This window comes from Podarcis pityusensis (genome assembly GCF_964106645.2).
Source record: "Podarcis pityusensis genome assembly, chromosome: 14".
Taxonomy (NCBI): domain Eukaryota; kingdom Metazoa; phylum Chordata; class Lepidosauria; order Squamata; family Lacertidae; genus Podarcis; species Podarcis pityusensis.
This window is the reverse complement of record NC_138039.1, coordinates 51,003,207-51,028,895: the sequence shown is the minus strand read 5'-3', so window position 1 is coordinate 51,028,895 and position 25,689 is coordinate 51,003,207. Positions and strand designations below refer to the sequence as shown.

Genomic DNA, 25,689 nt, shown 5'->3' with positions numbered 1-25,689 from the left:
TTTCTAAGCTCTGCACATTTGTTAAAGTGTGAGGCAGTTCTTTCTCACAGGTTCACAATCTTAATAGGCAAAACGAAGAGGAGGAAGGAGGAAGCAAGCACTGGGGCACCTGCAGTTTTTTAAATTAGCCAGGCACATTTTGCACCTGGCTATCAGTCATTTGTGACCAAGTGAAGATGCTTGGGTGCCAGAATTGGCTCCTGACACACAGCAGCTTTATTCTCCCTGCGGTGCTCTGGCATGGGTCAGATTTTAGCTGGAGCTGACAATATACACAATTCATTGTCAGCTTTGTAATCTTACAAAAAAACAACAACCCCTAAACAGGCACCTAAGCATTCTGTTAATGTACCTGACCGTAACCTAGGTTTAAGGGGCCATATGGCAAATAGCTTTTATATCTCAGTTTCTAACACTGGACCTGCCCCTCCTTAGCTGATCGATAGGGACAGGTTGGCCTCCCCACTTGTCCTGATTTTTTTTTTACTTGAGAGGGAAGAGGGGCGACCCTTCGTGCCCTGCACATCTAGTGGGATTTGGATTTAAGACAGTAAGCAGAGCACATTAATTTGCCAAGCAGACAGCTTCTGTTTGGTTCCTGTGTGCAGAGATGTTAAGCCGTACCATTAGATGAGCTCTTTGCATAACTTCCATGCTCCCCAATTGGTTGGCTTCTGCTAAGAGGCAGATACAATTTTTTACAGCTCTCTGAGCCTTTGATGTTGGGCTGATGATAAGCACCTGGGAAAGAGGCTACACCAGGGCATGATCACTCTGCTTGAGCAATAATTTCTGCTTTGCAAGTCTGGGCTACTGGGAAGCAGGGCTTCTGCGTGATCCACAGGGACCCATTTGAGCTATAGGAGAGTGAAGTTGATTTTGGATAAAATGTGCATCCAGTTCTCTCCCCCCCACCCCCAATGAGATCTTTCCTCCTCATCAAGCCTAATCTTTGATAAACTGCTGGGCCACAACATTTTTCTCTTCATAGCTCAAATTAGCCTTCTGTGGCCTAAAAATAAAGCTTTTTGTAAGTCTTCTCTATCTGATTCCCTAGAGTCGATTCTTGCTCCACTCAGGTGATAAAGCGAATGGCTGTTTTATAAGCCGTGTGTTTTGAAATGCAGTTGGAAGTGTTTCCCAACTCAGAACCGATTTGCCAATGTCTTTTGTTACCTGGCCCACATGGATTTTATCAGCTGAAGGACTGCCTCTCTCTCTGCAGGGTCCCTCATCTCTTGCGTCCATTGTCCACTTCCATCTTAATGTTTCAGCATTTTTAATGTACTTCATCTTTTTGACAGCCGCTTTGAACTTTTTGGAACCATGACCTGAAATTAGCTCTTCACCTAATAACCTAGCTATACTTTCATGTTGCCATAAAGATGCTGTTCCCAGTCTTGGATGCCCGGATGTTATTGGACTGCAGCCCCCATCGCCCCCACCAAAGAGGCCAATTGGCAAGGATAATGGGAGTTGTAGTCCACCAATGTCCAGGGACCCAAGGTAGAAGGATGATGCTTTAGAGAGGAGCACTTCCCAAACTTAAGAAAAATTGCTTACCCCTTTGGAGAGTTGAGTCGTATCCCTTCTCAGGTGAATATAATGTGGGGTACTTATAAGAAACACTGCTTTAGAGCTTTCAAAGCCGTTCATGATCACTGCCTGTCTTCCAATACTCCCTTTTAGGTATGCAGATAATATTTTCCCCATTTTACATATAAGGAAAACTGAGGCTCAGGGAGAAGGGATAATCTAAAAGCCATCTAAGTGAATTCATGTCCCAAGGTGAGATCTGAGGAAAGCTGAAAGTGCATTTGCTTGGAATGCAGAAGGTTGCGGGCTCAATCCTGAAATCTCCAGGTAGGGCTGGGGAATACCCCAGTCTGGAATCCTGGAGAACCACAAAGAATCAGCGTAGATAATGCAGAGCTAGATGGTCTGACTCAGACTTAGCTTCCCAGGTTGTGGGCTTCCTAGAGGCACCTGGATGACTTTGGGAAGCAGGCCTGATCCTTGTAAGCTGGTGACTTTCTGTATGTTTTTGGTATGTCTTGCAATCAGGATACATGCTTACCTGAGAGGAACTTCAGTCATTTGGTCTCCCGTGATGAGCAGGAATCTGCTCCAGCAGGGTGCTTTCGCAAATTAGAAAAGGATGTTTTGCTTTACTGTAATATTGGCACTGAGTTTGCTTTTTTAAAATAGCAGGACATCATGGTATATTAAATCTTAAGTGTCTCCCACACCTATCAACCACCGCTGAAGGGAGAGGTAAGAAAGAGGGATGATGATCTGTAAAATCAGCATTATTTCTGGCTTTTTGACTTGGGAAGTATCAGAGGGAGAACATCAAAGAATCCTCATCCCCACTGGTAAAATGACAACCTGAGCTTTGAGTATATTCTTCCTCTTGGTAGAAGGTTGCATGAAATTCTCTTTATTGGACACCCTGGGGTGGAGGAAAATGTTGGGGAAAAGTGAAGAAAGTTTAAGAACTAGAAGGGAAAATGAATTAGTAGTCATTTTCTGACTTAACCCCCCCCCCCCACGCAATCTCATATAAAACCAAGGAGCAGACGGATAAGAATGGCAAGACATAACAAAACCCCAGGTGTAAGTGAATAAAGGAAGCTAAATAAATCGGGGATGCAGAACAGGATGCAATGGCAGATTAGATCCTGAGCTCCTCACCCTTTGCTGGTCAGTTTGACAGATGGTAAGGGCCTCCCATTTGTCAGTTACAGACGTTTGCGTGATGTCAGATGACCTGACTTGAAAGGCAATAATTGGGATCCCGATTCTTTTCTTTCTCCTTTTGCATCCTGGGCTGGAACTAGGAACCTCAGAGTGCACTCCTGGTTGTTGCTTTGCAAGCAGGGCTTGTATTGGGTGCCTTTTACATTTGGCGCCTGGTGCAGTCTCCGCTAGGTAGGCTCCTCTCAAAAGCTCCCATTCAGAAGTTCTTGGTGTAGCCAATCAGGATTTGCAGCTGATCGGCAGTGAGGCGATTCCCGCTTTCCGAACTCCTGAGCAGGGCCAGTCCCAGTGTGCTTTGCAGCCACCCTTGTTCAGCATTTTTTTTAAAGTCACATATCAAAAGAGTTGGGGATGAGTTTGGACTTTGATCAGGGCCAGCTGATGTGCGTTTGACAGCGAAGCTGCCATGTGTCTTCCAAGTATTTTGCAGTGGTTCCCAAAGTGGGTGGTGTCTCCCCTGGGGAAGTGGAATTACCTAGAGGGGTACCAAGAGGCAAGTGGATGTTAGGGCAGCCGTGAAACTGTAAATGCCAGAAGAAGACCACTGCATCAAGTTCATCTGTTTTGTTGGATTAATTTAAGTAAATAGTTTTGATTGGATTTTGACTACAGGTAAATGTGCCATTGATTGTTACTGGTTTGAATTTTATTGAGCTATTATATGTTCTGAATAATGCTTTCTATAGGGTAGAGTGGGAGGCATTGGGGATGAGTTTATGGAACTAAGGGGGCAGGTGCCTGAAAAGCTTTGGGAACCACTGGTGTAGACGTGGATGCAATTCCAGAATTAGAAAGAACCTTTAGAATTTTCTCTGCCCTTCTCCTGGTTTATGATGCTACTGCAGCCAGCGCTCAGAAGCTATACGTCAGACTTTTCCAACGCAAGCTGAGTTGGATAAAAACGAACAAGATAGTCTACTTGGAGATTGCTGAGGATCTCTCATCACACATCAATGAGCTTGTTGCAACAGGATTCTTGCAGTCAGGTATGTCTGTTAAAAGTTTGCATGACAGTTATGTGGAATAAAATAATGCGATAGTTCCATTTCTGAACTGCACCACTGCAGGTGGGGTTTTTTTGGTGTGGGTGGGAGTAGATAAAAAAGTAGCCCCATATGAAAAGGAAAAACAAAATATTGTTGTAAGTAGCATATCAGGGAGAGGGAGAGGTAATAATGCTTTCCGTAAGATAGGAGTTTTGGGGGTTGTTTTAAACATGGGCAGCATTCAAAAAGTTGACCTCCCTGCATACACTCTGGAATGGTACAATCCAGGAAGATCTCAGCCACTCCCACTCACTTGCAGAGATATTGTAGGCCTGGGAGGATTTGTGCCTTCAGTTTTGTACTGCAGGTAACTTGCAACTTTGTGTGGTAAATAAATAGGGATGGAAAGGGAACAGACGTCTGGGGAAAAAAAGACTTTGGCAATCTCACCCACCATTGAACTCGGGGTGTTTTTGCTATATGCAATTTTTGCTTTATGCCTGGAACATAATCCCTGTGTAAGTTGAGAGTTGCCTGTATTTTCTCTCCTTGATATTCCTCAGGGTCTTGTTACCTGCCCCAAATCTACAAGGTGGGAAGGACACGGACACAAGTAAATGTAGAATGCCCCTTTGCAGTTTGCTGGGTTTCAGCTTAAATTATAGGCAGGAGACTCTGCATACTTTGTATGCATAGCATCTTGGGTTCAGTCCCTGGTATCTCCCACTGAAGGATCAGATAGCTGGGGAGAGGGGTGTGAGTACAACAGTAGCCCTGATGAGGAGGCAGATCTGCTGCCTGGGATCTGCTAGCTTCAGAGCCTGCATCTCATGCCCTTCACACCAATCAGGTGCCTCTGCCACCAGACTTGAATGACTGGGCCACAGGCTCCTCAGAGGATCAGGAGAGACCTTTAAAGCTTTCCCCAAAACAGCCCCTGCAGCTTCTACTCTGTCATTGTTAGCATCTCTCGGTCGACTTATCCTTTGTAAATTAGTCCCTCCCTGCCTCTCCACCACAAATAGCTTTTTAAATTTGTGGTATTCATAGCATGGTTTATAATATGTGTGGTGTGTGTGTGTAATGAGGCAGTAAAACCTCACGCTTTAAGCAGAGGATGTGTCGTAACTTACACAATGACTGTGTGGCGTTCTTTGGAATTTCATGTAGCAAAGGACTTGGGTATCTATGGGGAGTCCCTTTCATTATTCTTGCATTTTTCCCTGTGTACCTGCAGAGGCAGAATTAAAAGATCTGTCTGAGGCTCTTGACTTGCTTTCTGCCCCTGAGCTGAAAACCTTAGCAAAGGTCTTCCACCTTCCAAACCCAAATGCCCAGAAACAGCAGCTCCTGGAAGATTTCCTCCGGTTGTCAAAGCAGCGCTCAGTCTTCAGCAGGAACCAAGCTGACATTGGGAATGTGATTCTGAAAAGGTAACTTAACTTTTGAGTGCCTTCCCTTCTAAAATGAAGAAATAAAAACATCAGAATTCTGCATCAGGGCCACCTGATGCAGTAAAAGATGCCAATTAACTACATTGCAAAACTTTCTGTTGTTAAAGACTGATAGATGAAAATCTTGTCCTTTCAGTCGTTAGCAGAAAGTTTTGAGGTTGATTCCCGAAGAAACAAGGAAATAAGGCATTTTTGTCCATAACACAGTTGGTGTATTGCAGAAATAAAGAGCCCGTCCTTTCAAATGGCATCTGTGAGATATATCTCTTTCCTGCATTTCTGTTTTTGGTGCATTTTGTTTCCAAAAAAAAAGAAAGGAATGAGATTGCTACTTCTCAGGAAGTTGAATTCTGTTCCCAACAGAGACAGGAAAACATACCAGTATTCTGTGTCTCCATAATTTGTTCCTACACTTTTTTAAGCCTCTAGAAAGGTAGAGGCTAGAGGATATTTGGTTTTTGCAAAGCCTCTGTTCTTTGCTTCAATAAATGCTGTACTTTCTGCTCCACTGTAATCCAGTTTTCAACAGCTGCCATAAGCACAGCAGGCACCTTTCAGGAGACTCTCCTTTTTATAATTCACTCTTGAACTATGCACTGGTTTTTAAGCAGATGAATATCCTGGTTGATGTGTGTGTAATTTTGGAGGAGCATCTCAGCACTTCAGCTGCATTGTTATATCTATTTTTGCAGGGGGCAGGGGAAGAACGTAAAGCTAAGGGAAATTCTATTCCTGAGCTGATGTTGTTTAAACATACTCATTTCACTTTCATACGCATAAAAAGGGTGAACATAAATGAAATGGATCTTTCTGATTGAAAATTACAAGAAATCAGTATCACTGATGCATGGACAAGGTCATTGCAATACGATGGTACAAGGAGCAAAATAGACGATAGTGCATTTAACCAAGAGTTGTTAGCCATAAATTGCCATGTGTTTGAGGAGATATTAAATTTTTGTTACATGCAAATTCAATGAAATGATACCATAGATCACCAAATTTGTCTGTTTGGTTTCCTTTTCTTAGCACTTTCACCTTGTGTGTTAATTTTTTGCATCAGAGCAGCAAACCAAATTTCTTGATAATGTATGTGTAGTAAATTTATATGTGGTGTGTTCCATTGCCTTGCTGAAGTTAGCCCAGCAGCTTCCAGTTGCATGATTTGAGATTATTATGTTGTTGCTGAGTAAAGTTTGCAGAGCTGTTTGCTTTAGGAAAAGGATCACCTTCAATCCCAAGAACCTGTTTGCAAGGAGCATGCAGTAACTGTTCTAGCAGCAGGGGAACAGGGAAGTGACTCAAAAAAGTTAACTTGGTCCAGTTTCAGTTGGCATCAAGGCTTAAGGGATCAGGCAGTGGCTTCATAGAAATAGGGGGGGAGGAGGGACCTGAGAGAGAGAAGGTTGTCCTATGTCACTTGGCATTTCCCAACCTTGGTGCCTTATGGATAATTTGGACTGCAGCTCAACATTGTCCATTCCTGTTGCCTGGGTCTGATGTTCGTCTAGTGGGTTGAGGATGGCTGATGTTAGAATTCTTGGAAGGAGTTCACAGATCTCAGGGGCCACGGAGGGAAGGGAGGAGTAACTTGAGAAGGCAGGAGAACGTGGACATTTGGAGTCACAGAATTGTAGAGTTGGATGTGTACCCCACAGGACATCTAGTGCAGCTCCTGCAATCCCATGGGGCATGTGATGATGATGATTTGTTTTATCTACAAGTCTTTCTCAACTCTGTAAGAGGCACTAACGTTTTGGAAAGTGCTTGCTTCCTTTTATCCTTATGTATGCTTTGTGATAAATACATTTACACCCACATCCACACTCACCCTCCCATCAATGGAATTAGACTAGAAAGAAGCATCCTGTTGCAAGCAAACAAATAAGGTGTGCTGTTTACTGGGTTGCAGACGGTGAGTGTGTGGGGTCCAGGACAATGCCTCCCATCTGCAGATGGGCCCATAGGCCCAGAACGGTTGGCAACCCCTGGCCTAAGCTGTGAATATCCCCAGCAGCCTAATAATCTGCCAGAGAAACAGTTGAAAAAAAAATGGTTTAGGGGCTAAAATCCTTTTAAAGAGCCTCACCCTTACAAAAGAGTTGGCCCCATTGGACGTTGTGGGACATAATTCTAAGCAAGCGTTGGACCACGTGTCTCTGTAGAAGACCTGAGGGTGTTTAGTTCATGTTGACTTTCCTTTTCCTTCTTGTTGTTGTTGCGTACTCCTCAGAGCAAAAGATGTGGCTGGCAGATCTGTCAGGATTCATAAAGTTCCCCGGACAGTCTTCTCACGGGTGCTGCTGCTCTTTTCCCTGACTGACCCAGTGGAGGATGAAGAAGCTGGAAGTGGCGGCCAAGGACAACTTTCCACAGTCCTCATGGTGAACATGGGCCGCATGATCTTCCCTAGTTACACAGTCAACAGGAAAACCCAGATATTCCAGGATCGGGATGATTTCATCCGGTAGGGAGGCATCCAGAAGGCCCTGGATACTGTTTTCCCCCCTTCTTACTGTAGTTTTTCTTCTTACTTTTTACAGAAGGAGCCCTGCTGGACGAGGCCAGAGACCCACCTAATCCAGCGATCTGTTCTCATAGTGGCCAGCCAGGTGCCCATGGGAAGCCTGCAAGCAGGACCTGAGGGCAACACACTCTTCCCACCTGAAATTCTGCACACCTTAGATTTTTAACCTCTGTGAAAGCTTTTATACATTTTGTTAGTTTTTGTATAGTACTGCCATGCAGTGGCTTCTGGTCTTATTATTGTTGACATGTTTCTAATGAATTGCTACGTTTGCTTTATGATGAGTTTAAAATGTGACAATGTTCATATAATCCAACTGGGTTGTTTTTTGGATTGTCAGGGAAGAGTGCTCTGCTGCTCAGATCCTGCTTGCAGCTTTCCCACTGTGAGAACAGGATGCTGGACTAGATGGGCCATTGACATGATCCATATGTTGATATATTATGATTTGAAATGGTTTGGTATTTGATTGTTCTGACAGTGATGCAAATTAAAAAGCTGCATGCAAATTTAAACATTAAATATTTGAAACCCACGGTATGTGGAAAAGGAAAGAACGTTCATAAGTTGAGGTCCACTTACCCATCCACCTCTCTTGATATAAATATAGACCCTAAACTTGGAGTGCGTAACCTGTGGACCTCTGAAAAAAGATTTGGGGACTCAGCTCACAGGTTTGGGAGTTATGGCATGATGCCATGATTCCACATTTAAGAAATTCTGCTCTAATTGGGATTTGGCAGGTGGTACTTTTACCATAATTGTAGGCAGTCTTCCCTAACCTGGCGCTCTCTACATGCAGATCAGACCGTGTCAGCTAGGTCTGATGGAAGTTGCTTCCTAAAGCACCTGAAGGGCAACTGGCTGGGGAAGGTGGATTTTACAGATCTTAGTTTGGATGCTGTTATTATGGTGGCACATCATTCTGTAACTCTGAGGAATTACCAGGCTGAATGCTGTTCTAATTCGATTGCTGGCTGCTGCTGCTATAGCAGTAATCTTTATTGTTAAGTAGGTGTTTCAAAACTATCTTTTAAAATATGTTGTATGAATTTGCTTAATAATGCTTTTGTGAGGCACCTTAGAAGAAAGGTTTCATCTCTAAAAGCTGGGATATAAATCTACTGCATAAACAAATGCTACAGCATAATCTGTTCTGAGATGGTGGCCTTCATCTTGAAATCATTGCTTTAAATTATTATTATTATTATTTCTTACTAGGTATGCCAGTGCTGCGTACTTATCAAATGACATCTCTGTGGCTGTGACCCATGGGAACTGGAAGGAGGCGCACAGACTCTATGAGGTGGCCAAAGAAATCTGGCAGGAGTTGAGGGAACACTTTTTGTGGTATGAAGGCTGAGTGGAGCAGGAGGAGGCAAGGGGGGTGATCTGCAGTGAACACATGTGTGGGCTAGGGCTTGATGCAAGTTGTACTCAAAAAAGTGGAAACAAAATGTGATCTCATTTCTGGTGTATTATTATTATTATTATGATTATGATTATTATTATTATTATCACCATCCCACCTTTCTGCCAGAAGCAGGACTCAAGGTGCCCCCCCCCCCCGATTAATCATGGATAAAACACCAAAAGTTCAAAACATATAAAATACAGTTTTAAAAGTCATTAAACTATAATAGCATTTAAAAGATGTAAAAATAGCAGAGCACTCTTAAAAGCCATTTCCTTAAAAACAGTCATTTCCCCAAAGCTTGCAGAATTAAAGCAGTCTTCACCTGATGGAGGAAGGACAAGTAGGGAGCCAATCCAGTTTCTCTGGAAAGGCGTTCCAGAGTCTAGGAGCAGCCACTGAGAAGTCCCTCTTCCCACGTCTGCACCAGATGTGCCTGGGAGGGAGGTGGGACTGAGAAAAGGGCCTCGCCTGAAGAGCTGGGCAGCTTCATGTGGGAGAATACAGTCCTTTGAATAGCCTAAGCCTAAGCCATGAGGGCTTTATAGGTCATAAGCAGCACTTTGAATTGTTCCCAGAAACAGCCAGTGCAGAGCTGCTAAAATGAGGGAGTCGTGTGCTCCCTATAACCAGCCCTTCTCCACAGTCGGGCTGCAGCTCCTTGGGACAGCTGCAATTTCTGAGGACCTCTCAAAGGCAGCCCCACGTGTTACAGAAATCCAAGTGGGATGTAACTAAGGTGAGTGTCACTGAGGACAGATCAGGCATCTCCACTGGTACAGTGGCTTTAACTCTGCAAAGGCAATCCTGGCCACTGCAGAGACCTGGGCATCCAGGATCAGGGCTGAATCCAGGGCAGGTGTGGCCTGCCTTTGACAAGTGGCTCATGTTCTCTGCTATAAATAAAACCAGAGTCTGTTTTGTTTGCAGCTTTGGTATTCTAGGAAGCATTGATCATCAGGGTTTATTTGTCACAGTTCCATGTTTTTGTTCCTCAGCTCCGCAGAGGTGAATTGGGGAATGGGTTTTCATTTTTCCCTGAAAAAGAGCTTGCAGGCGAATTTATTCTTGACAGTAAAACCCTTGAATAGCTTAGGGTATTATTCCTGGCCAGAAATGCAAGAGAATAATAAAGGGCCTCATTTTACAGTTTATAATTCATAGTTTAAAAGATTCCTTTGAGAAGGCTAACATCTATTGTGGCATAAGCTTTCTTCAGTACACTGGTGAGTCTTTGTTGTCATGAGATTTGTCCATGTGGGAGGCCTTTTGCAAGACCTCTTTACCCTGTGCATATGGGAACCAGCCTCATGTTGACTCTTCCGCTTCCAAAAGGATTCTGTAGAGTTACAGTGAACTGCTCTGGATATTTGGCCGACTGCCTTCAAAATGTAGACCAGCCTTCCTTCCTTGTTACTTTTTTGCGCAACACAGACAATTCTTTTATTTTAGATTCAGGTAGGTAGCTGTGTTGGTCTGACGCAGCCAAAATAAATAATAAACACTACTGCTTTATAATGTGATCATGGAACATCCAGAAAATATATAACAATGCAGGTATGTAAGAACGTGAATCCTTCCCAAAATATAATTATAAAAAAGCCTCTTACATATGTACCTTAACTCAATGAGAGGTGTATGTGAGCTTGCTTTTGCCAGGTAATCTCATTTGTATTAGGCCTAATTTGAGACGAACAAACTCTTGTCTCCTCATCACCACAAAGAAGTCTTTCTCTTTTCTGATCTTTCATATTTGTCAGAGTTGAAAATCCCTGTTCACAACAATATGTCATAGAGAACTATAGAAGAATAGCCAAGGCTCTTGAAGAGAGGCGTGGATACTGTTTCTAGTTGTATATCCAAAAAGAGTCCAGTGGCATGCTACACACTGAAATGTTGAGTGTTTCTTTGATTGTCCCTAAATCTTGCTGCCACACATGCCATCCTGTCCTGCCTCACCTGTTGAGGACCCCCGCACTAAGCTATAACCCCTTCCTAGAAACACGGAAGGCTGTGCGGTGCTGTGCCAGGCTGTTGGCCTACCTAGGTCAGCAATGCCTGTACTCTAGGCAGGATTTCAGCAGGGGTCTTCCTCATCTCCACCTGCAGATGGCAGGGATTGAACCTGGGACTTTCTGTGTGCAGGGCTGGCCCTCTACCACTGAGCTGTGACTCTTCCCTGACATAGCAATAGGAGGGATACCTGTGCATTGCAGGAAATGGTGGCTGTCTTACAGCTTTTGCTTCTCCCAAGCAATTGCCCATCTCCAGCCTTTTTCATAGAATCATGGAATTGGAAGGGACCCAAGGGGTCATCTGTTCAAACCCCATGCAGTACATGAATCGCAGCTAGAGTGGGTAGTTCCATGGCAAAGACTTCCTGTATGTTTTGTCCCCCCCCCCTTTTCAGGTACCATGCAGCCCTCCCGGAATACTTGAGGCGTTTCACTGTTGGGTGGGTGTACACACGAATCTTCTCCCAGGGTGTTGAGATCTTGCAGAGACTACATATGTATAAGGTAATCAAAAATAAATAAATATAAATAAATAAATAAAAAGTAAGTAAGTGCCTTTCACCAGCAAGTCCCAGGGCAGGTTACAGCAATTAAAAAATCCAGAATTAAAAATGATTGAGATGTATTCACAAGGAATAGTGTGGGCCCTGAAAATATATGTCTCAGATATCTGTCAAAAGGCCAGGGCAAAGAGGTGTGTCCTCATCATTCCCGAAAAGCTGTGTGGTGAAGAAGCCAGGCATTTAAATGCGCAATGTCCTGGGGCCAGGGAATGCCGGACAACAAGCACTTCTGTAGCAAAGTCATAAAGCCGACTGGAAGCTCTGAAAGGACCAGCCTGTCCTGGCTGCAAATGGTATCGAATTCCAAAGTTCAGGGTATGTGGCCGAAAGGGCACTATTCATGCAAAGGGGGCAGGTGTCAAGGGGCTTGGTGGAAACCCTGAAGATTGCTAAAAGTACAAACAAAAAACTACTTAACACTCGGGCAATTTTTGTTGCAGGGCCGCTGTCAGGTTTTACTAGTAAGCATTTCTGTATTGCAGTTTAAAGTCTTAAAGTGCTTCACATACTTTCCCTTGCCATAATCCTTACAACAGACCCTGTAAGATAGGCCTCTATTGCTTGAGTGCCCCCATAATGCAGATATAGAAAGCTGGTGTTCCAGCTTTCCCCAGGGCCACCTAGAGAGCTTGTGGCAGAGGCAAGGAGTGAGATAGGAGTTTCCCAATTCACAGCATGGTCCAGGAATGGTCCATGTGGCCCCCTGCAGATGTTGCTGGATATCTAAACTAGCATCTTTTGACCATTGACCATTCTGACCAGGGCTGGTGAGATCTGGGAGTCCAGTGTGGTTTGAGGGCCACAGGTTAGCTATCCCTGGCTTAGTCCCTTGGTCACCAAGCTACACACCTTTTTTTGACCGCTGGCCTCATGTCTGCCCTAGGAGGCAGTGGAACAGCTTCAGGATCTTTTGGCCCAGGACGTTTATTGTTCTGACAGCAGAGGACGGTGGTGGGATCGTCTGGCTCTTAACCTGCACCAGCACTTGAAAGACACAGAGGAGGTAAATGCGCCCATCTCTGCCCCCTTTGCACCTTGCTTGGAAGGGTGATGTCTTCTCTCCTTGCTCTCCCACAAGCACCTTCCATCTGGCTGTCAGCCCTGGATGGGGCAACTTGTGCTTGAGGACATCCACCTGCCCCTCTTGGTTTGGTGGGGGGTCCGTTTGCTCACCTCTCTGCAATGCTTGCTTGCTAGGCCGTCAGGTGCATCAGGAAAGGCCTCCAGGACCCATTTGTTCGCACAGGCCATCGACTCTCCCTGTCCCAGCGAGCCCAGAGGATGAAAAATTCCTCAGCGTGTAAGAAGATAGGGCATCTCCTCCAAGATCTGCCACTTCTTTCCGTGGAAGATGTTGCCCATGTGAGTAGCTATTGGATGTCTGGATAAGCCTCTCTTTTGTGGTCTGGTGTACATTTATAAATTGGGAATGTGGAAAGGTGCCAGACTGTTGTTTTTTTCTTTTTCATCTTGGCTTCTAAAATGGTTCACACCCAGTTCATACATAATGCTAATCCATGGTTTGTTTAGCCAAAGGTGGTGTGTTTGTACATGTGAACCTAGCAGGTGTCAGGGACTGGCAGGGCACTGAGGAGTGGGTGGCAGAGGCTGTAGGGCCAGAGACTGACCCAGGGGAAGGGATCAGTGGTTTGTGGGGTTTTGTGCCTGCTGCAAGGCAGGAGCCAGGGCTGAAGGCAGGGGAAGAGTCTGAGCAGGAGGAGCTAGGGGAGGAGATGCAGGATACAGGGCAGGAGCCAGACCTGGAGGAAGGGGTTGGGTGTGCCAGAACTGGAGGAAGCAAAAGTGCCTGACAGGGAGGCGGTGGAATCCCCTCCATCCCCTCCACCATGGTCCCTCAGGACCAGGAGGGGCTTGAAGAGACAGGCACAGCAGCAACTTCTGTGTAGCAGAAGTCACAGGTTGCTTGTGTGTGCCCCTTTAGACGAAGGTTCTACAGTTTGGGTGAAGGCATGGTCATGCTGTTGTTCCAACAGTCCAGTTCAGCGCACAAGCTGGGGGAGGGGGTGCCAGCTACTTGGTCTCCAGAAGAGTGTGTGTGTTCTGAACAACTTAGGAGCTGCCCTAAGTGCATGCTTCATCAATAAAGAGTTAAACTACCAGCTGTTTGTCCCCCTTGCACTGGGTATGTTAAGGACAGCAGGCTAACCATGGTTTGTTTTTTGGCAACAGGCCACAGTGTCAAGCCATGGTTTGTTGGTGGTCTTAACTGTGGTTGGGCATTATGTCCAAATCCAGCAGCCTTGCTTAACTGTGGTTTGTTGAGCTACTCCACCCTGGATGTTCGCCAAGCTTTGACGAAACAAGCTGTGGCTTGTTGGCCTGTCTGCCGCTGGTTGTAGAAACTGATCAGAACAAACTAGGTGTTCACATTCTGCGTCGGCCGTTCATGAGCTTTTATTGTCACAATGCAGGGTGGTAGGAATTCTTTGATGCAAACTAACACAATCCCAGAGGAAGTGTTTTTGTGTGTGGCATATTACCCCGTTCAGATAACTCAGGAGTAGCACCTGCTCTTTGCATGCAAAAGGTTCCCAGTTCAGCCCCTCGTGGGCTTGCAGTTAGAAAGAGTCTCCCTGGGAAGGTGGGTGAGCAAATAGTCTGAGTTGGTATAAACCATCTGGTTATGTTGAGTTTTACTAAATGTAGGAGCCCTAGCTGAGAGACTGAGCAGCAGCTTCTCATGCAGAAGCCCCAGACACAGTCCTAGCGCTGCCAATTAGAACAACCTCAGATCGCAGGTGATGGGAAACAACTTTTTCCCTTGGTGAGCCACTTCAGCTGATTGGCATAGTGGGCATGTGCCAGCTGATCAGTCAGACAGTCCAAACCATTAATAAACTGCTGGCCTGTTTTTAGGTAGCTGGATTTTGTGGCTGAGGTGCACAATTGGGGCCTCCTATCTATATGTACAGAGCTGCAACAAGCACCCAAAAGGTGCCATTCTGTGCCCTGCAGTGACTCCACTAGAGTCAGAATCAGAGCAGCAGATCTGACAGCATCAAAGCTGATCAAGGGAAGTAATAGTGCCACTGTATTCTGCTCTGGTCAGACCTCACCTGGAGTACTGTGTCCAGTTCTGGGCACCACAGTTCAAGGAGGACACTGACAAACTGGAACGTGTCCAGAGGAGGGCAACCAAAATGGTCAAAGGCCTGGAAACGATGCCTTATGAGGAACGGCTAAGGGAGCTGGGCATGTTTAGCCTGGAGAAGAGGAGGTTAAGGGGTGATATGATAGCCATGTTCAAATAGATAAAAGGATGTCACATAGAGGAGGGAGAAAGGTTGTTTTCTGCTGCTCCAGAGAAGCGGACACGGAGCAATGGATCCAAACTACAAGAAAGAAGATTCCACCTAGACATTAGGAAGAACTTCCTGACAGTAAGAGCTGTTTGACAGTGGAATTTGCTGCCAAGGAGTGTGGTGGAGTCTCCTTCTTTGGAGGTCTTTAAGCAGAGGCTTGACAACCATATGTCAGGAGTGCTCTGATGGTGTTTCCTGCTTGGCAGGGGGTTGGACTCGATGGCCCTTGTGGTCTCTTCCAACTCTATGATTCTATGAAAGCTGCTTCAGGTGTTTGTGGGGTCTGTTCAGACAGTATTGTTATTAAAACCTGGGAAAATGTGCTGTCCTGCATCTGACCTGTGTGGTCTTGGGTGTGCACTATTTGCATGCTTGTCTGCATGAATGATTGTGATGCATTTTGCAGATTGCATTTTAAATTCTTGTTCTTTTTGAAGCAATTCTAACCATCCTTTTTCTGTACTCCTCTATTTCTCCTCACTGCCTACCATCCTTATACTTCTCAAAATGATGCTTGAGGTGCCACTTTCCTGAACATGTTTTGCCCAACTGCATTCTTTCTCCTCCAAGAGCTGCCATCAGAGCACCAGCCTCTTGTGTCTTCCCATGTCTCATTTAATACGCTTCAGAGGCCTATGTTCCCTTCTGTGCTGTTCTCCTCCTTTGCTGTCCCCACCTGAGAGCTGCTTCAGCAGTCGTATGGGGCTTCCTTCCTACGTGTTCAATGAGACGTGCAATGTGAGAACAAATTTCCAGTCCTGACAGCAGCCCCATTTGCCAGTCCCCAAAATGAGTCAAAGGGCTGACAAGGAGACAGCACTTAAGCGCTGGGTGGTCTTATTTTTAGCTGGTGTTAGCAAAGTTTAAGTAGCAGCCTCTCTTCCCTCTCACCCCCCACTTCTCTCTCATTATAATTTAGAGTTCTGTAAGTGAGAAAACATTGCAGTGCACAGTGTTCTTGTCCAGGGTGCCAGCCAGTCAGCAGTGCCCAATGGCAGGATACTCCATTCATCTCCTCTCCTCTCCTCTCCCTCGCCACCTGGTCACCAACAATCTGTTGCTACTGAGCATGCTCAATATTTATTGGGCTAGTTTTGGATTTTTACCACTTTGCAGGTTTTTCTTTTCCCTAAAGGTTCTTTGTCATTCTGCAAACTTCGGACTTCTTCTCCTAAGGCTGAGGATACTCCATCTTTTGCATAGGGGGTATATAGAGGATAATAATTGATTTCTGCACTTTGATTGATTGTTTTTTATATAAAAGATTTTTTAAAGTTTTTTCAAACAAATATGAAAAAAACATTAAGTTTCCCCCAGTCAACCCCCAGGAACAGAAGATGTATCAGATTTTAGCATAAGCCTGTGTGCAAATTGATTATTTTTCATCAGGATGTGAAATCCAGCCTTTCCCACCTGTACCCCTAACTGTTTTCTATGCAGTGGCCCTCTCTCAGTATACTATTATTACACACCCTTCACCCCAAGGTCTCTCTCTCTCTGTGTATAGTGATATGATTTAATTTGCTCCTTCTCCCTCCTGACCCCCCACCCTCTCCATGGGGCCTGTGTAAAGTTTTCACCATTTCCCTCTTGCCCTAGTCGCCTTCTGCAGTCTCCTTTTGTTTATTTTGAACATACCTTTAAACCACGCTCTCACAGAAAATATAGCATGGTGGCACACTGGGTAAAATCATGGTGTTGTAGCAGCCAAAGTAAAAACATCAGTAGTTTTGATTTGCAGGTTACCATCAAAGGAAAGCTGTGCCCACAGACCGGAATGGGGAAGTCCATGTTTATCATGGAAGATGTTGGTGCCGAAGACCCAGGAGAAGACCTTGAGCCCTCCACTGTGGTGTGCTCTGTCGAGGAGCTGGCATTAGCCCACTACAGGCAGCATGGCTTTGATCAAGGTAATGGCTGGCCGTTGCTATAGAAAGCCATCAGCCAGCACTCTGCCCCTCCCTCCCAATGCTCTGTCACACTGCCATTTGATCAGGAAGCAGCCAGTGTGGCTTAATGGTTAGACTGTTGGACTATGACCTGGAAGACCAGGGTTCAAATTCCCACTCCGCCATGAAGCTTCCAGACTGGGACCTAACCTCAGCCTCGTTTAAGCATGCTGTACAGTTATCAAACCTGAAGGTAACCAATGTATGAACAACTTGCGGTCAAGTTATCCTAGTCCAGGAACCATTGCTACTGTTTCACCAGCTGAAGCTGGTTAAAAACGCCCTATAGTCAGGTGGTTTTGTGGATTCCGCAGTTTCAGTGCATCTCCTTCCCCTCCTCACAAACCCCGCTCCCTGCCAGATACTAGGAAACAGATAATTTCCTCACAGAATAGAATCACCAAGAAGTGGTAAATCATGGCCGACTTTCTGTTTGTAAACTTTCTTAATCTATAATAAGGCAAACCTTTTGCTTTGTTTTGCAGCCTTTTGTTAATGCCTCTTCTTACGTAGCAATCAGCTTGTGTCCTGAAAATTAACTGGCAGATAGGTCACCCAAGTTGTAATAATAATAATAATAATAATAATAATAATTTATTATTTGTACCCCGCCCATCTGGCTGGGTTTCCCCGGTCACTCTGGGCGGCTTCCATAGAACCAAAAAATACAGTAAAATATCACAGATCAAAAGCTTCCCTGAACAGGGCTGCCTTAAGATGCCTTCTAAATGTCAGGTAATTATTTATCGCTTTGACATCTGATGGGAGGGCGTTCCACAGGGCGGGCGCCACTACCGAGAAGGCCCTCTGCCTGGTTCCCTGTAGCTTTGCTTCTCGCAATGAGGGAACCGCCAGAAGGCCCTCGGCGCTGGACCTCAGCGTCCGGGCAGAACGATGGGGGTGGAGACGCTCCTTCAGGTATACTGGGCCGAGGCCGTTTAGGGCTTTAAAGGTCAACACCAACACTTTGAATTGTGCTCGGAAACGTACTGGGAGCCAATGTAGGTCTTTCAAGACCGGTGTTATGTGGTCTCGGCGGCCGCCCCCAGTCACCAGTCTAGCTGCCGCATTCTGGATTAATTGTAGTTTCCGGGTCACCTTCAAAGGTAGCCCCACGTAGAGCGCATTGCAGTAGTCCAAGCGGGAGATAACTAGAGCATGCACCACTCTGGCGAGACAGTCCGCGGGCAGGTAGGGTCTCAGCCTGCGTACCAGGTGGAGTTGGTAGACAGCTGCCCTGGATACAGAGTTGACCTGTGCCTCCATGGACAGCTGTGAGTCCAAAATGACTCCCAGGCTACGCACCTGGTCCTTCAGGGGCACAGTTACCCTATTCAGGACCAGGGAGTCCTCCACACCAGCCCGCCCCCTGTCCCCCAAAAACAATACTTCTGTCTTGTCAGGATTCAACTTCAATCCATTAGCCGCCATCCATCCTCCAACCGCCTCCAGGCACTCACACAGGACCTTCACCGCCTTCACTGGTTCTGATTTGAAAGAGAGGTAGAGCTGGGTATCATCTGCATATTGATGGACACCCAGTCCAAATCCCCTGATGATCTCTCCCAGCGGCTTCATATAGATGTTAAAAAGCATGGGGGAGAGGACGGAACCCTGAGGCACCCCACAAGTGAGGGCCCAGGGGTCTGAACACTCATCCCCCCCACCACTTTCTGAACACGGCCCAGGAGGAAGGAGCGAAACCACTGTATAACAGTGCCCCCAGCTCCCAGCCCCTCTAGACGGTCCAGAAGGATGTTATGGTCGATTGTATCAAAGGCCGCTGAGAGATCCAGCAGAACCAGGAAACAACTCTCACCTTTGTCCCTAGCTCGCCGGAGATCATCAACCAGCGCGACCAAGGCAGTTTCTGTCCCATGGTGAGGCCTGAATCCCGATTGGAAGGGATCCAAATGGTCCGCATCCTCCAGGCGTGCCTGGAGTTGTTCAGCAACCACGCGCTCAATCACCTTGCCCAAGAATGGAAGATTTGAGACTGGGCGATAGTTGGCCATACTGGCCGGGTCTAAAGATGGTTTTTTAAGAAGCGGCTTAATGACCGCCTCTTTCAGCGGATCTGGGAATGTTCCCTCACAGAGGGAAGCATTCACCACCCCGCAGAGCCCATCGCCCAGCCCTTCCCGGCTTGCTTTTATTAGCCAGGATGGGCAAGGATCAAGGAGACAGGTGGTTGCTTTCACGCGTCCAAGCAGCCTGTCCACATCCTCGGGGGTAACGGATTGAAATTGATTCCATGCAACTTGACCAGACAGAGCTCTAGCACTCTCCCGCCCTGGCCCTGCTCCCACGGTGGTGTCTAGCTCCTTCCGAATATGAGTGATTTTATCTGCAAAAAACTTTGCAAAATCGTTGCAGGAGATCTTGGGGTCTTTACAATGCCCCGGTGGTAAAGGTGGTTCCATTAAATTGCGAACCACCTGAAAGAGTCTCCTGCTACTATTTTCTGCAGATGCAATAGAGGCGGTGAAGAAAGTCTTCTTCGCCGTCGCTATCGCCACTTGGTAGGCTCGACGTTGAGCTCTAACCTGTGTCCGGTCAGATTCGGAGTGAGTTTTCTGCCACCGACGCTCTAGCCGTCTCAGCGATTGTTTCATCACCCTCAGCTCCGAAGAAAACCACGGGGCTGTCCGGGCTCCATGCAATCGGAGAGGGCACTTCGGAGCCAGACAGTTGATAGCCCTGGTTAACTCCGCATTCCAGCGGGCCACCAGGGAATCAGCTGAAAGGCCATCAACATGGGCTAAAGCATCCCCTACCACTCTCTGGAAACCATTTGGATCCATTAAGTGGCGGGGGCGGACCATCCGAATTGGTCCCACCTCCCTGCAGAGGGGAAGGGTCGCAGAGAAGTCCAGTTGCACCAGGAAGTGATCTGACCATGGCACTTCTTTTGTTTCACTTTTACTTAGTGTCAGATCACCCACGTCACTAGAGGTGAACACCAGGTCTAAGGCATGTCCATGACTATGAGTTGGGCCAAACTTATTCAGGGACAGCCCCATGGAGGCCATGCTTTCCACGAAGTCCCGAGCGGCCCCTTGTAAGGTCGTGTCGGCATGGATGTTAAAATCCCCTAGGACAACCAAACTAGGTGTCTCCAGGAGAAAATCCGCCACGACCTGAAGCAGCTCGGACAGGGAATCCTTGGTGCAGCGGGGAGGTCGGTACACCAAAAGGAATCCTGTACTGCCCCTATTGCCCAACTTCCAGAACATGCACTCAGAGAACTGGATCTTCCCAGTAGGACGCCTGGTGCAAGCTAGTGACTTCCTAAAAATCACTGCAACCCCCCCTCCCCGCCCACATGACCTGGGTTGCTGTGCGTAAGAGAAACCTGGTGGGCAAGCAGCGGCAAGGACAGGCCCATCTGCTTCCTCCAACCAGGTCTCCGTCACACATGCCAGGTCAAATCCTCCATCCACAATCAAGTCGTGGATGGCAGTGGTTTTATTCATCATTGACCTGGCATTGCACAGCAACACTTTCAGGTCATGTGGGTTTCCCCTGTTGATTCCAGTATCCATCCGGTCAAGGCCAGACCCGGAGGCAGGGATAGTCTTCAAACAACGACTAAACCTGTCTCCTCGGTAATGACATGGTCTGGTCTTAGCGTAACTCCGCCTCCTGCCCATGATCACCGAGATCGGATGTCCCAGTGCTTCCCCCCCCTGTGGAACTTGTCCCAGCCATCGTGTTGGCTGGGGAGCCACTCCCAGGCAGCCCTGATCCCGCCCCTTAAAAACAAAACACAAACAATACAGAACCAATAAAACAACAACAACAAAAAGGAACAGAACAATTATACTAAAATTAATCCCCAACCAACTATCCATCCCACCCACCCACCCCCAACAAAGGAAAAAAGGGAAAAAAGGAATAAAAATTGAAATTGCCACCGACTGCATGAAGACATTTTAAGGCACATTAACCGCCTGGAACAGGGAAGCAATGGCAGAACTTCCCACACTTCCCACACTTCCCCAAAAGTTTGTTCCAAATAAGGGCCTGGGCCACGCCCCCTGGGCCAGTTGGAAAAGGCCCTGGAAGGGAGCAGGCCCTGCAGTCCTCACCCAGCCGATGGTCCGAGGCTTCCCCGCAGCAGGAGTCCCTTTATAGCTGGGAGAAAGGGCCTGGGCCACGCCCCCTGGGCCAGTTGGAAAAGGCCCTGGAAGGGAGCAGGCCCTGCAGTCCTCACCCAGCCGATGGTCCGAGGCCTCACCGCAGCAAGAGTCCCTTTATAGCTGGGAGAAAGGGCCTGGGCCACGCCCCCTGGGCCAGTTGGAAAAGGCCCTGGAAGGGAGCAGGCCCTGCAGTCCTCACCCAGCCGATGTAATTGCTTCCAAGTTCTAAAGTAGTTGAAAGAAGGTAGGTTTTGCTGACCTGATGCCCTGAAGGCTAACCTTGAGGGCTATTATGTCGCATCTGGGCATGATGGCGGTTCCTCGCTCCTAAGATGCTCCTCTGCATCCCAAACCGTTTTGTCTCTGGGGACTTCCGGAGAAGGTGATGGCGGACTAGGCATCGACTGCTGACACTTCTGTCAGCAGAGATAATTATGCGGTAATTTAAGATAACTGGGTTATATATCTTGGTTACCAAAACTCCCTTTTGAAATGAGAGTTAGCCTCACATGCTCAGAAGGTCATGCCTCATTCTCTCCCTCCCCTCTGCCTGAACTTCTTCACAACCCTTGGAGGGACTGGAAAGAACAGCCACTGTGGAATGTGGGTGTTGGCCAGAAGACCTCTAGCTCAGTCAAGAGTTGTTGGAATTCATCATATTGGATTGGAGAAGGATTGTGACTGACATTTAATGATAATAAAAATTGAAGAGCTTCTTTTAGTCGTCTTTTGGGTGGAGGAAGGTGAATGTGAGAGGTCTGGGAATGAAGATTGAGAAAACATTGCCTAGCAGATGGAGAAATAGCTGGACACTAATAGAGCCCAAAGTTATCCTGGAGTGCATACTTCCAACATTTTCGAATAATTGTTATAAACCATAATATACATAATTGGCAGAGAACTGGAAGACTTTCCTTTAAAAAAACAAACAAAAAACTTTTTATATCTTACTTATGACTTCTTCCTCCCCCCCAGCCCCAATTATCCTTATGTTTTGTTCTGCAATTTGAAGTTCCTTATCTTATATCAAGAAAGATACACACAGGAAGGTAATGGATTGAAGATAGAGGGCAGAGAGGATCTCTCAGGGTGAGAGGCTGCAGGAAGACTTAGTAATTTCCTTTTTTCCTTCTTTTCCTTCTTTCCTTTTTTATTCTCTTCCTTTCCTCATCTCCCCCCCCCCTATTTTTATAGTATCTTATGTCGAAAACCTTCAATAAAAAATGATTACACAAAAACTTATTGTGTCCAGTGTGAGAAACAGCTTTCTTCAGAGCATGTGAGGATAATCTCAGGTCTCACTATCTCAAAAGGGAGGGCATGACAACCAAGATTTATTTCTTGGTTATCGTTAATCACCACATAATTATCTCTGCCAATGGGAGTGTCTGCAGTTGACATCTAGTCAGTCATCTTTCCTCCCAGAAGTCCCCATCATTGCCGATTTTCAAATCATTTTGAGTTGTACTCTGTGCATCTTTGAGCTTTGTGTTAGTGATAAACTGGGTGTCAGAGGTAGCAATTTTTGGTTGGCAGCTTAAATATCCTGCAGTGGCTTTCATGATTGTGATGCTGTGATAATTCCTCAGGGATTCATGGCGAAGGATCTACGTTCAGCACCCTCTACAGCCTCTTGATGTGGGATATTCTCTTCATGGATGGCATCCCTGATGTCTTCAGGAATCCTTACCAGGCATGTTTGCTTGTTTTTAAAGTGCTTTTTATTCTTGTAGATGATGTTTGAAAAGGATATTCAAAACAGCTTCTTTTAAAGTCGCAGAATTCTCCCAGGGAAACGCCTCAAAAACAATTTTGGGAATTTTGTTGCAGAATACACAGCTTTTGGGGAGCATACCTGCGCACAATGGATTTGGCATTTGCTGGGTGTTTTTGGAGTAGGGCTGGTGGCCTTGAGTTGCAACTTCATTATTCTTTTTAAAATAACTATAAGGAAGAGGCAATTATGGGAATGCATTGGCTGAGCAGGGGCCACAGAATTGTGATGGCTAATTTGCACAACAGTTTGCAAAAAAAGTAATAATAATTTTAAAAAATCATTTTTATCCTTCACTCCCTCTCTCTTTAGTTACATACATCTTGTTTGATCCTCAAAACAGTCCTATGCAGTAGGCAGGATGGGGTCAGAGATAGGAACCCGCCGAAGGTCAAGAGGGTGGAGCAGTTCCCCTGTGAGAAAAGAGCCTGAGCAAGGGGAGACAGAGTGCCGGTGTCTAGGTTCAAGCATCATGCGCAGGAAATGGATAGAGAAGTTTTACTCCCATCTCTTATCCCATTGGACCTTGTGTTTATTTAATGAAGCTGAAAGGTTGGAGATTCAGGACCGAAGAATGTCTCCTCAAAATGTGTAGTTAACCTGTGGAATTTGCTGCCACCCACTTAGATGGTGGCTTTAATGCTCACATTCATGGAAGATCAGGCTAAGGCTGTGGCTATAGCAGGGGCTGCACATACTAGCCAGGATGGCTCTTAGCTACATCCAAGATCAGAGGCGGAGCTGGGGAGCAGCAGCACAAGTGGGCTGTTGCCATCCTGTGCTGCTTTTGGGCTTCCCATAAGGGGCCTCTGGTTGCCCACTCTGGGGATGGGGTGCTGGACCGCCTCATCTTACGTTTTTATGTCCAGGTGGGTTTCATGGCTGAGTCAAAAACTGAGCTCCTGTTTCCTTATCACTGCACCAGAATAATTGCCAGATGTTCCCAGTCATATTCCAGGAGCCATTACTTCTGTGGCTCCAGAGAGCAAAACTCAAGTGTGGCCTGGGGTCAACTTGATGACACCCAGACACACAGTTGCGAGCCGGAGTCACCGAGGAAATGAAGCGGAGATCCTGAGGTTCTCCAGCCAGCCGTTTTAGCCCACAGAAGGCAAAGAACCCACCTGGATGAAGTGTGCAGTGGGGGCCTTTTTGGTGGGGGCTCTGCATGTGAACCTCTCTCCCAAACTGAGATGTGTCTGCTCCCATCTCTTCATAGTTTCAGGTGACTGGTTAAGATGCATGTTTTCTGTGGGTGTTTGCGGAGGAGACACCCAGCTGGATAGACGGATTAGTTGCTGCTGCTGCTAATAAAAATCACTCGGAGTTGTTGTGTATTTCAAGGACTGTGTTACTTTATAGATTGCCTTATTTCCCTTAGGAGGAGGACAGTGTATTAAGGATCCAAATAAGCTCACAAGTGGTAGTTTGGGGCCTCTCTGCCTTTTACTGCACCCTGGCAACTTAAGGCGGTTTGTGTCGCCAGCCTCTTTCTTGCAGGGGAAGCAGTAGGTGAGGGACGGGGCCACACTGACAGTCCGTTTCCTGCAGACTTGCCCCCTGGATCTCTACACTGACAGCTTCTATGAGAACCGGAGGGAGGCCGTTGAATCCAGGCTCCGCTTACTGCATGAGGCTTCGCCTGAAACCCTGGAAACGTGGATTGCGGATGTCTGGAATGCTCAGGAGGGCAAAGCGGCAGCGTTAATCAGCTGGGACCGATTCTCTTCCCTCCAGCAGGCCCAGGTAGGCGTCAAAGGCCCTTTGAGCTGCCCTGGTTCCCTTCTTACAGGAAAAGGGGAGGTGTCCATCTTGCTTGATACTTCAGTTTAATTTGAGGCATTGTGTCTCTTCTGTAGTTTACTGAAAAAAATGGCATTTGAGGTATACGAGTTACAAAATAATGTTTTTGAATTGCTCTGAACTTAAGGCTAGAAAGCAAGCAAGCAAGCAAAGCCCAGCAGCCATGGCATGGCAGGAAACCCTTCTGGAGGAGGGCTGGGGGGGCACTGCCTGAGGAGTTTTGTACTAGTGGATTTTGGCAAGCAACGTAATAATGTGGCAATATGAATCTATGGAAGTCTTATCAGTGTTCACATCAGTGAAAATGCAGTTGGTTGATGAATTGTTAGAATAGCACTTAGAGGAGTTCCCTGCCTGTCAGAAATCAGGCAGGCACCTTCACCGCACTCTTTTCGGTGCCCGAATAAATTTTATGAAATTAAACAAAAAACAACAACAAATGAGATTGTTGCATAAGTCAGTTAGTGCTCATTGGTGTACGATCACAACCGTTATATATGCTGCTTCACATACACACATCCATTTGCTCATTGCTCATTTATCTACTCTGTAGTTAACCTGTAGCCTCCCCAGGGGAGGAGATGATCTTTGTGGGGGTTGCAGTGCACAGGGAGGGGTTAACCCTTCCCGTCGGCACCCTCTTGGCAGTAGTAAGGTTTCTCAAAATTCTTCCATTGTGCCAAACCTTTAAAAAACAACAAAACCCCCTTATCATTGGAGAGTGAAGTTGGGGGCAGAGGGGCTCATGAGCCAGAGGTTCCCATCCCGTCTTCTAGCCCCTTGCAGTTTGGGAGAAGGAAGGGAGAAAAAGTGGTCTTTCTTTTTGTAGCACCTGGCGCGTTGCTTTGGGGGTCCTTTCCTGAGTGGAGTTTGCCGACAGCTGAGCAGAGATCTGCGTCACTGCAGGGGCGGCCTCCCTGATCTCGTCGTTTGGAGAACGGAAGATCACCATTTTAAGGTTTGACCCCACCCCAGCTGC

The 25,689-nt window shown here is 46.6% G+C and overlaps 1 protein-coding gene across 1 annotated transcript in view; it reads left to right on the top strand.

Annotated features, from left to right (window-relative positions):
• FAN1 (FANCD2 and FANCI associated nuclease 1) overlaps window positions 1-25,689 on the top strand; it is a 30,656-nt gene that overhangs the window by 2,858 nt on the left and 2,109 nt on the right. The window contains exons 2-12 of the mRNA XM_080980869.1: window positions 3,606-3,746; window positions 4,984-5,179; window positions 7,434-7,667; window positions 8,949-9,077; window positions 11,552-11,660; window positions 12,603-12,722; window positions 12,917-13,081; window positions 16,784-16,952; window positions 22,723-22,826; window positions 24,459-24,653; window positions 25,540-25,668. Of these exons, the coding sequence (XP_080836995.1) occupies window positions 3,606-3,746; window positions 4,984-5,179; window positions 7,434-7,667; window positions 8,949-9,077; window positions 11,552-11,660; window positions 12,603-12,722; window positions 12,917-13,081; window positions 16,784-16,952; window positions 22,723-22,826; window positions 24,459-24,653; window positions 25,540-25,668 (1,691 nt within the window). The remainder of the gene's footprint in view (window positions 1-3,605; window positions 3,747-4,983; window positions 5,180-7,433; window positions 7,668-8,948; window positions 9,078-11,551; window positions 11,661-12,602; window positions 12,723-12,916; window positions 13,082-16,783; window positions 16,953-22,722; window positions 22,827-24,458; window positions 24,654-25,539; window positions 25,669-25,689) is intronic.